General features: G+C 33.7%; 1 protein-coding gene across 3 annotated transcripts in view; it reads left to right on the forward strand.

Annotated features, from left to right (window-relative positions):
• The first annotated feature begins 144 nt into the window (after positions 1 to 144).
• The window catches only part of LOC148602321 (zinc finger HIT domain-containing protein 2-like), a 40,798-nt gene continuing 28,699 nt past the window's right edge, over positions 145 to 12,243 (forward strand). For all 3 annotated transcript variants that reach the window (XR_015916410.1, XM_088551941.1, XM_088551942.1), the window contains exons 1-5: positions 145 to 199; positions 7,059 to 7,208; positions 9,338 to 9,414; positions 10,128 to 10,166; positions 11,563 to 11,687. Coding sequence is in view for 2 of the 3 variants with exons in the window: in XM_088551941.1 (XP_088408067.1) it covers positions 168 to 199; positions 7,059 to 7,208; positions 9,338 to 9,414; positions 10,128 to 10,166; positions 11,563 to 11,687 (423 nt within the window). In the remaining variant the exon portion in view is untranslated. The remainder of the gene's footprint in view (positions 200 to 7,058; positions 7,209 to 9,337; positions 9,415 to 10,127; positions 10,167 to 11,562; positions 11,688 to 12,243) is intronic.

The following is a 12,243-nucleotide window of genomic DNA, read 5'->3' on the forward strand; positions in this document are numbered from 1 at the left end:
GTATGACCAATTTCACAAAAAAAATATTCTTCACTATATTTCTAGTTGATTTGCAGTACTATTTCAATTGTTTAGTGTTCTTAAGACATGTGCGACATGCTAATGAAACAAATTTATATTTGATTGTACTTCTTTCGTTTCCTTCCCCTGTATTTTGATACCCCAGGATGGAAAAACGTGAAGCTGGCGTTTGTACTTTGTAATTTAAATACTTTATTTGTTTTATTAGTGAGACTATTATTGCCATACATTTCTTTATTATTTCATACATTTCAGTGCACGGAAGTGTTTAATTTTTATAAAAATCTTAAACAAGTGTCTGTGCCCACACCGGCACACGGCCACAGCACCAAATGTCTTAAAAATGAGAAAAAAAACTACTGATGGTGATTATCTATATTGTGCATGTACATTTGTATACTATCAGTATCTGTATATGTATGTATATGTCCAAGAATCCAGTGAGAGCGGATTTGAAACTTGATCAGCATAAGCATAAAAGATTTATTTGAAGTCGGTTTTACATACACTGTATAACAATATAACATAAGCTCTGCAGAGCTTTTATCCAACATTCATATATGACAAGCACAATACATAAAACATGTAATACAGTAAGCACATCACGCAAAGAATAATGTTTTTAAGCACAGCAATTTGTAAGCAAAAATAAAGCATATAAAGCAAACATAAATTGCAAGTAAACAAACATCATGCAATACATGTAACTATTATATAAAGCACTCAAAGTAATTCAAGCATTTAAAACACAAATAAAAAGTTATGCATCAAAATATAAAAGCCAGAGTATACAAGACAAATAAATAAATGATCTACAACTCACTGAGATCTGCAAGAGGAACACTGACACGAACTGCCCTGCCAATTACCAAGCAAGGTTTTAAACTGACTTAAAGGCATTTCTTCCTTCATCATATTCAGCAGTTCAATACAGAGTTTGGCTCCTGCATATCTGAAAGGGTGTAGTCCATGGGTAGTTGTCCTTACCCTGGGAACATCTGTTATGTTGTTATTTCTAAAAGAGTAATTACATTTTTTAATTTCAATAAGTTCATGTAGATATAATGGACGCCGTTTATTAATAATTTTATACACCTATATTGCTATCATTCTAATTCTTCTGATTTATGAACTTGGTAATTTTGATTTAATTAACAGTTGTTGATAAGTACTACAATAGTCTTCATATATAAATCTTAGGGCACGCTCCTGTATTTTCTCTTTTTTCTGGTATTACAATCACCACAGAAGTGCCATATTAGAGGACAATAATTAAAACTTGACATGATAAATGAATAATATATAGTAAGTTTACCTAATTTTATTAAATGTTTACCAATACGTTTAAGTACATGTAACTGTCTAGATGCCTTTTTACAAATGTTGGAAATACACATGTATTGGCATCAAACTTAAGCTGATAGTCAATTGTTACACCAAGTAATTTCACTTTTTTTCACAGTGTATGATATTACCATCTAGATTAAAAGAAATATTTTTATTTTCAGTTTCCTTGCCAATGACTATTGCCTGAAACTTGCCAGGACTGGTCTTCATATGATTTAAACTAAACCTATTAGCTCTAAGCTTTCTTTTTCTAAAATATTTACAACAGTGTCTATATCAGAATGTGAATATGACAAAGTATTGTCATCTGCATAATTATACAATGAACTGCTTGTTAAAAAATGAAAAATATTCAAGAAAATATTAAAAAGTACAGGTTCTAATAAAGAGCCTTGCGGCACACCTTTATATATATATTTCCAGGTACTTATATCTCGACCAACTTTTACACATTGTTTTCTTTTGCTTAAATAGTTGTCTATTAAGCTTAAAGCAGATTCAGATACTCCATATGACTTTAGTTTTAAAATTAATAAACTATGAGGAAGGCTGACTCAAAGGCTTTCGAGAGGTCCATCAACACAGCAGCAATATATTGATTATCATCAATAGCCTTCTTCCAATCGTCAATGATTTTCAAAAGTGCTGTCTGGCAGCCATATGCTGCTCTAAAGGCAGACAAATATGGGTGAAAAATATTTTGGAAAAAATCAACTAGCTGTCGGAAGATGGCTTTTTAAAAAAAGCTTTGATACAACAGGTAAAATACCGACTTCGAGTTGACTATTCTTCTTGTTAAGTGGCACCACTTGAGCCTCTTTTAGTTTGTCCGAAAATACAAAGTGCTTGATAGATTTGTTTATTAATTTTGTTTTTGGTGTCACGTCTGCTGGTTTTGCCAATTCCAGTACTTAATGGATAACTCGTCTTTACTTGTAGCCTTATTTACACCAAGTTTGTTTATTTGTTTATCAACAAATTTGTCTTCTATACATTTAAAAATTAAATTACCTTCAGTTCTACAATTATTGTATATAGCTTTTACACTATCTACAGTACAGTCTGATCCAATACCTTATGCTACATTAACAAAAAATCATTAAACATATTACCAACCTTTGACTGATCATTTATAATGTTATCATTGTCACATAAAATAATGTTGTTCTCAAAATAACTACCTTTGTTTGTTAAGAAAGGTTTGATGGTAGGCCAAAAGTCTTTGCTTTTTGGTCTCCCTACACAATGCTTTATAAAATAATTTTTGACTAATTTACGCTTGATTTTGTGTACAAAATTTCTCTGGACTGTATTTTCCTCCGTTTTTCTTAGATTTTGCCTTATTATACATGTATTTATTGTACAACATCTTTTTCTTTAATATAGATTGTCTAAGCTCACATAAGGTCACATATATCACAGACTGACTGTAATGTCTGTTTCTTCTTCTTAAATAGTAGGTCATAATTAAGGTCACCAAGAAATACAATGTTGTCATATCTTACTGATATCTTGTGATATAACTGTATAAAATCATTTTTAAACTCATTATCTGTAATTAACTGTGGTCTATATAGACTGGCAATCAGCCACATTTCAGCATTTATAACCACTTCCACACATAAGGATTCTATTCTGTTTTAAACTCAAGGTGTTTCTGTCTATCGCTTGCAAGATCCAATCTCATGTATGCCGCTAGACCTTCACCATGGTTTATGCTACTGCCAGTTGTGGAGTTTACTGTGGTTTTAAAATAATCCAGTTGATTCCACTCTATTTATTAATGGTTTTTACAAAATAGGATTTCAAATATGATTGTGTTTTGCTAGGTGGCACTATAAAACACTTTGAATTGTTGAAAGTTCTGCACTTGTTTGTCAATGATAATGTGGGTTTGAAATTTACAAGTCGCTATACCTATTAGATCTTATGAAGCATTTTTGCAAGACTCAGGTTTCAGGTAATCTTCCGCTTTAATAGCAGGTACCAGTCCCTCAGTCACCTTGTACAAGAAAATAAATCTCTTGCTTTTGCGTTGTTATTTAAGTTCATCTAGTCGGATTCTGGCTAGCATGCTAGTGGCGCTTCCTTCGTCTCTTGACTTGTAGTCACGTATGATGAACTTCAGGCTGCTTATCTCTGCACTCTTGTTTGTTTATATCCCTAATTTTAATTATATTTGAAATATTTTTATTGATCATGACCAAGCCTGAGGTATTCAGAAATATTATTGAACATCTCTTTAATGAATCCTAGGTCTTGTCTTTCTTTTTCAGTGGTTCTTCTCCAGGTTTCCTTCGGTCTGCCTCTCTTTCTTTTACAATCTCGTGTCCATGAGATGGCTGTCTTTGCGTGCCTGGTGTTATCCATCTATAGTACATGTCCCAACTATTTCCATCTTCTTCGCTTGATGGTAACACTTATCTTTTCCATGTCAGCTTTTATTCTCACCTCATCGTTTGTTACCTTCTTTGGCCAGTAGATCTTTAAGATTTTCCTTAGGCTTTTATTGAGAAAGGTGTCCACCAAGTTTTCATTGTTTTTGGTCATTTTCCACATTTTGCTTCCATAGAAAAGGACAGATAAAATGTTTGAATTGAAAAGACGGAATTTTGTTCTTTTTTAGATTTGACTGTTGTTCCAAATGGGAGATAATCTGTTGTAGGTTGACCTTCCTAGGCCAATTCTTTGTCTGATATCTTTGTTTGCGACTCCTGAGTTGGTTAAAATGGCTCCTAGGTATGTGAAAGTATTGACATCTTCTATCACTATTTCGTTGGTGCTAGTGATAGGCTGGTTTGTACTGGCATTAAACCTCATTACTTTTGTTTTTCCTGCATTGATCTTTAGGCCGGTGGAGTGGGTAGATTTGCTTACATTATCAAATTGTCTCTGTAGTACTTGTACTTGATAGTAGAACGATGTCATCTGCATAATCTAAGTCTTCTAATTTGGTGGTAAAATTCCATAGGATTCCGGTGTTATTTTCTTATGTTGATTTCCTCTTTACCCAATCTATAACTAAGAGGAACAGGAATCCGGACATGTTACAGCCTTGTTTGTCTCCAGATTTGATTTTAAACCATCAGGGGTGCCGCTGGATGTTACTACAGCACATTCATTGTTATTGTACATGCATTTCACTAGTTATATCAGTTTGTCCAGAATGCCATAGTGTCTCATAATTTTCCAGAGTGTATCTTGATGTACAGTGTCAAACGCTTTCTCAAAATCAATAAAGCAAATGTATAGGTTGGAATTCCATTCAATAGTTTGTTCGACTATGTTCCTCTGGATAAAGATTTGTTCTGCTGTCCCCCGTCCTTCTCTAAATCCAGCTTGTTCTTCCCTTACATGTTTGTTTACTTCTTTAGCAATTCTTTTGATGATAATTTTTCCGAGAATTTTAGATGTTGTTGGTATTAGTGATATACCTTTCCAGTTTCCACAGCAAGTGAGGTCCCCTTTCTTGGGCAATTTGACTATTAAACCTTTCTTCCAGTCATTAGGTATTACTTCATTGTCCCATTTTTTTGTCAGAAGCTTGTGGATTTGTTTTACAGATGTTTCGGTGTCTGCTCTTATCAATTCACTTTTGATGTTGTCATATCCAGGTGCCTTCCCATTTTTTAGCTCTTTAATGACAGATCTAATTTCATTCAAAGTTGGGTGTTCTGTATTGATAGGAAGTGTTTCAATATCATCTGCTACTATATCAGCTGTATTTGGTGGTTCTGGTCTATTGAGAACTTTACTGAAATGCTCCCTCCGTCTTGACTTCACTTCACTTTCTTTAGTTAGAAGTGTCCCATTTTTGTCTTTTATGTGTTTAATTTGTGTTATCTTACTTTTGGCAAGTTTTTTAGTGATATCATAAACTGTCTTCATGTTTCCTTTACTGCCTGCTGTATCTGCTTCAGTTGCAAGGTTTTCGAACCATTGTCTCTTGTCTTTCCTCATATTCTTTTTCACTTCTTTGTCTTTATTGCTATATCGTGTTGTAGCTTCTCTTTGACCCTCTCCGATCTTGTTCCATCTATCTTGTTATTAAATGCCTTTCTTTCCACCACAAGTTTCCAACTTTCTGCTATTATCCACTCCTGATTTCATTTCTTTCTTGGAACGATGATCTTTTGTGCTGTTTCATTGTAGATGCTCTTAAATTCTGTCCAGTGAATCTCTACGTCATGTTATTCAGTTAGGGCACTGAATCTGTTTCTCAATTCTATGGTAAATCTTTCTTTAATTTCAGGTATTTTTAGCTTGCATGATTTGCATCATGTAGATGCTATTGGTTTTCCTTGAATTTTGTGCAGTTTCAGTTTTAGCTTGATGACTAGTAGGTTATGGTCACTTCCTAAATTTGCATCTCTCTGTACTCTGACATCGTTTATTGATCTCTTGGACTTTCCATTGATGGCAACATGATTGACTTGGTTCTTGTACATGCTGTTTGGTGATGTCCAAGTGTGAAGATGAATATCCTTGTGAGGAAACGTTGTTATGGCAAAGTTGTTTAGGCCACAGAATGAAACAAACTTTTCCCCTTTGTCGTTCCTTTCACATTGTATTCAGTGTCTGCCTACAATGCCATTTTCTCCTTCCAGCTTGTTTCCAACTATTGCATTAAGGTCCCCTATCAAGAGTATAGTATCGTGACGTGGTGTTTTGTCAATGACCTTTTGCAGTTGTTTGTAAAATGCCTCTTTATCATCTTCGTCTGCTTCGTTGGTGGGTTCATATACTTGTACAACAGTTGTTTTTTGGCCAGAATTGAGCTGTTATTATTCTGTCACTGATTGGCGTTCATTCCTAAAGCGATTTGAATGTATCGTTTGTCATAGCGATGGCAACTCCATTACTGTGATGGTCATTGGATCTACCGGTTTGGGTGTTGATCTTTCCTGATCCTGTCCATCTGCATTCACTTATCCCCAAAATGTTGAAGCGATACCTTCTCATTTCCTTCATGACCTGTGCAGTTTTCCCAGTGGCATACGTGGTTCTGATGTTCCATGTACCAAGTCTCCTGGTGATCTTGGGATTAGCCAGTGTATCTTTCTGTGTGTGAACTTCCGTTGGGCTTTCATTCCCACGTGTCATTTTTACTTTGCTGAACTGAAGTGTGTTTGATATCTGATCCATCCCTTCTTGTATATTTCGACTTTTTGGTTTCCGTAATCATCTTCTTTTTTCCAAGGTGAAGTGATTAGACTTACTCTCAACCTAGGTACCTCCAGGCTCGTGTTTTCTTTCAGGATTTTCCTTCCTTAGACGATTGCAATACCATTGCTGATGAACTTCATCTGTCCGGATTTTCTGTCTGGGTTTGCTCCCATAGCCTTTGACTCTCCCAAGTCATCTACAAGACAGTAGAACTGTTTAACCCATAGCTGGGATCTAGGTTTGCAGGTATCAGGGCATTTCCACACACCAAAGGGCCTGGCATACCTTGCATCTATAGCTAGGGGCCTAGACTCCTCCCAGACCTTGTGATTTAGCCTGTGGCCGCAAGGTACCCAGTTACCATCTGCCACCTCGTGGAGGTTCCCATATCTGGGTCACATAGGTCTTACTGTATGAGAGGCTATAATTGGAATTGATATTACATGAACTTATTAATGTTTCTTGACTCTTTTATTAGTCATCATTATTTGTATAACTTACACAAATGGTTGTCCTAATTTCAGGTGTCTCAAAGAGAAGTCAAAGTACACGTGTCCGCGATGTAATGTACAGTACTGTTCACTGGAATGCTACAAATCTGAGAAGCATCTGCAATGTTCGGAAAACTTCTACAAAGACAGTTTTATGGAAGGTCTCAAAGACTTCTCCACTAGGTATTTAAGTAGTAGTCTTTGAAGAATCAGGCAGTGAAGCATGGTATGGAAAACCAACCATTTTGATAGTGTTATTAAACCATCATTTGGAATCAAAGAAAAAAGACTATATTTTCCATATCATGTCGGTGCATTGAGTTATAATTTCATTGAAATGCACTGAAAATGAACATTTCACGGGCAGATAACTCTATCAAAAACCTTATTAAAACATTCTATTGAAACATTCTGAGTAAAGCAACTGATGCAGAGATTAAATAATGGTCTTTTCAAATAAAGTATCTTTGAGTGATAATATATACATTGTCAGATCGATGGTTTTTTTTTTTACATGCATGTTTATGATTTTTCCCATTTTGCCTGACTCTTACAAACACTTACACTTTAAAATGTTTCTCATCACAGTAACCAAAAGGTAGTAAAATACTTCGGTCAACATGAATTTAATTTTCAAGTTGTAAATTTTTTACTTTATCAATATTGTATTAAAAAAGTTTTATGTTTCAAAAATTGATAGAATGATTAATCCTTACGGTAATCAAGCTTTAAACTGACACTATATATATATATATATATATATGTATATAATTAATGTGACGACTCTATTCACTACACTGCTCCATCGGATCAAATTGATACAGGGAACATATGTAAACGTATAGAACTGTCAAATTATAACTTTATGAGCATAAAACTCACAAAGTTCAAGATCAAAACAGATTCAGAAGCTTATCAAAATTGAAAGTAAAAATTAACTGTGGAAAACAATGAAAAAAATTCAAAATATAGTAGTTCAGGGTATTGATGTATATCATATAGTGCTGTACTAGCCTTAGACTAAGACCTAAAAATGAATTATTTTTTCTCGTTTATTCCATCTGGAGAAGTTTGTTATTTCTTCATCCAAAAGCTTTCCAGAGATACTCTTTTACATTTTGACCAGTTTTTATTATGTTCTATGATGGTAACAAAAATGTTGTGGAGATCCTCCTGGGTGTGTCCGGCAGATCTAAGATGGCAACTTAGAGGGAGGTCTGGTTTGCATTTATAGTTACTGTGATGACCATTCATACACCTGTTGAAAGGTTGTTCTGTTTCGTCAACGTACTGCATACCACATCGGCACTGGAGAAGGTATATGGTATTTTCGGTTTTGCAAATAATTTCGGTTATGGAAATACCATATACCTTCTCCAGTTCCGATGTGGTATTTGTGAGTTTTATGCTCATAAAGTTATATGAGCTTTATGCTGAAGAAGGATATCAGTTATCCAAAATATTCAATTTAAATTTTACCATCTTCTGGTGATGTTAAACTTATTTAGACATTTATTTAATTTATTGTTATGTTTCGCATCCTTTTACAACGATCCATCACCCCATAAGAGTGATTGTTGACTTTTTTTTAGACGATTAATTATATATATATCCCAGTACATGTATATATATATATACCAGTACATGTACCTTGAATGTATGAAACTTACATGACTAAGTGATGTTTATCTTAAAATACTTAAGATTTAAACAATTTAACATGTATCACACAATGCCTGTTAAGAGCATACACATATACCACTTTCTATTTGGTACCAGTCAATGCATACAAATATAAGACACAATGTACATGTGTCAGTGAAGGAAAAATGAGTAAAATACAAGACTAGGAAATCACACTTTAGCTTTAAGCATACATGTACAGGTTCCATTCAAAAGATGTAACATAGTTTACAAACACAATTGAGTTTTTTCTAGAAGGACATCTGTTTACGCATAGAAACACAAATTATCAAGCTGCATGGTGGTTTCGAATAAAGTTTTGTGATACTGATTGTAATTAAAAAATTCAAAACAAGTGCCTTAGATACATTTGATGTCACAAAATTTCAAAATTAACCATCTGTCAGCCATTTTGTTATACTGATCCAAGAATACTTTTGAATTTTTGAACGATTAAAGGTATCAACATGATTTAAGCACCAAATTATTTCTTTTTTATTTCTTTTTTTCAACCTTTATCAGATTTGTAGAAGATTATATGGCTTTGAAAAATTCATTTGACACATGATGAATATACATACATGTACATGTAATGTTGTTCATTGATAAACTGAGTTAAATTTTTACAGTAAGAATGAAAGACAGAAGATATTAGAGATGCTGAAAAGAGTAGAGGATGAAGATCCTGGTGTAGATTCAGATGATGGTAAATTGATTTTTTTATGAAGTTATTACCAGTAAACATTAAACTGAATTGAATATGAATATAAGGTCAACCCGAAAGATAATTGGCCCATGTTAGGAGTTATGGTAATTTAAACTCTATAAAAAAGGAAAGGGCTTAACACAGATGTTTATTAAAAGACTTACCAGGTAAAATTTGTGTGACTGTACATTCTATTTGTTCAAGTTGTATGGTATAAATGAATTAGAAACTGTAACTAGTTGAACATGAATTCAGTAGACTTGCATGCCAACATAGAAAATTGAAAATAAAATGTTTTTTTAAGAATTTGAAATTTAAAACAAACAGTTTAAACCTTTTTAATCGAGACACTCATGGGTGCCCTTTCATATTAGTTTGAATGTTTTTTGAACCTGGGTAAACCAAAACCTGTCTTAATGAGGTAAGGGACATAACTCCTGTTTGAATCATATTATATTTCACCAAAGCCTTTCAAGCTTTCCTTTGAAACAGATTGAAATCAGTCCAAGTTGCATTGATGCTTACATGAGATTGTTGTAAAATGGTGAATACAAACATTCCAATGATTTGTAACAGTTGTATCCCTTACCCCAGGTCTACCTCCTTAATCAAACACAGAGTTGTGTCCCTTACCCTAGGTCTACCTACTTAATCAAACACATTCTATGATTTGTATACAAAGTTTTTATTACCTCATTTGCTATTTGTTACAGATGAAGATTTAGAGGAGAGATTACAAGGAATTGATCTTGGTAATGTTTAGATTAAATTTTTTTTAATTTTTGTTTGCTATTTTGAGAGATGTCTTTCTTTAAATTTCTATTTAATGGATCTCCAGATGTCATTACTTTACATTTTTTTCCATTGTTTATTAAGTCGCCAAAACGAAGATGTCCAACTGATTACACACGGGATGTGCATGCAACTTTCAATATTTTATAATGGCTTCTGATTTCAAAATGGCTACCAAAACAAATTAGAAAAAGTAAAAAAAAAAAAAATTACTAAATTTGTGGATCTATTCAGTTGTATGAAAATAGCTCAAACAGCAGTTCTTGACTTGCCATCATTACAGCCGAAATTTTTTTAAGAAAGCCACCATTTTTTTTCAAAATCTGCCTAAATCAGCAAAATTTCAGCATTGTTTGATTTGGATGAAAATTAATATCAAGGGTAAACATGGCCTTCTAAATTCAATTGTAGTCTCAGATTTTGTAAGAAAGCCACAATTTTTTAAAATGGCAAAAATGGCAAAATTTAAACAGTTTGATTTCGATGAAAATTGATATCTAGATAACTAATTCTACCACTATTTGCAAATTTTGGTGACTTTTTGGTTTTGCTTGCAAACACAGTATCAATCACTTATTTCTGCTACTTTGTTGTTCCTTATCAGACTCAAATTATGAGTTTCAATGTTCTAAAATAGCATTTTTTTAAATAAAAATCAGACTGGATTCATGTGTGTCCGTACTGGAGCACCAGATCCATGCTCCCAATTTTTAGTGGCGTCTGAGTTGCTTAATTACTTTTGTTACTTTGTATGTATTATTTTAGTTATTTTATGTTCTTTGTCATGTTTTGTCTGTTTTCAATGTCTTGTCTTTGTCCCTTTTGATTTTGGCTGGAATCTTGGTTCCCTTGATTACTCTGTCATTAACCCACCAAATTCAGTTTTATTTCTATTCTAATAATAGGCCAGTCTTAGTTCATCTTTTGGTTCTTGCATTTTAGAGATAAAACTAATACAGGTAATGTACAAAATTATCACTTTGCAGGAGTTCAAGTTCTTCATTTGGATTCATATGGTTGATTTTAGTGGATTTCAAAACACTAATTTAATGCAGGAAGGACTATATAGTTATGTGAAAGTATACATGTATAGCATTTTGGGACCAAAAAAAACATTGTTCGTGTAGTGGGGTTTTCTTGACCATGAATCACCTTTAGCATGGGCAGTGTCTGAATTTTACAATGACTGGTTGTTAAATGATTCATTAGGAAGATTTTATTTTTTATTGAGCATTTGAGGAATAAACGAACTGTTGTCATTTTATTATAAGGAACCATTTACCATATATACATGTACATTAAAGTAAGTATACATGTAGTTCTATAATTTCTTTCTTTTTTTGTGAATTATGATAGATAATGACACTCAGGCTGTGTGGAGCAGATTGTCAGAAAAAGAGAAAAAAGAATTTGAAAGACTAGCAGCTGGTGGAAAGTTGTCTACCCTTGTAGAAGTCTGGACACCATGGTGGAAAGAGAAGGTATTGTCAATTTTGCCTATACATCTAATATTCATTTGCTGATGTACAACCTGTAATATGTCTGTATGACAGTTACATTGTTGTATGGAGTGAGTTGCAAAGACTTAAAACAGGCATTCTTTTTCCATAGTGGTCAGATTTTAAAGGGGGAGGGTTGTGGTCACGCCAAACCCTGCCACATTTTTTAGCGCCTGTCCCAAGTCAGGAATTTCTGACCTCTGTGTGTATTGTTTGGTTTTCACCTCTAGTTTATTTTTTATGTTACTTGAGTATAAAGGGGCAACTCTTTCACTGTACTTGTGTATAATGATGATTTGGGGCCAGCTGCAGCCTGCCCTGTGGTATGAGGATTTCCTTGTTGTTCATTAAAAACCAATGGGTGGCCTTGGGCCGGCATTTTCATCCCGGTGGGTTTGTTTTCTTTTTGACATATACACCATACACATTTTCGTTATACTGCTTGCTTTGATGTTTTTTTACTGATATCTATGGGTCATAAATATGCAGAGGCCATTTTATCTAAAAGTAAGTCAATATGTCCATATGTTGGTTCTAT

The sequence above is a fragment of the Perna viridis genome, chromosome 11 (genome assembly GCF_037379345.1).
Source record: "Perna viridis isolate PV_CMFRI_1.1 ecotype Kerala chromosome 11, ASM3737934v1, whole genome shotgun sequence".
In the NCBI taxonomy this organism is placed as follows: Eukaryota; Metazoa; Mollusca; class Bivalvia; order Mytilida; family Mytilidae; genus Perna; species Perna viridis.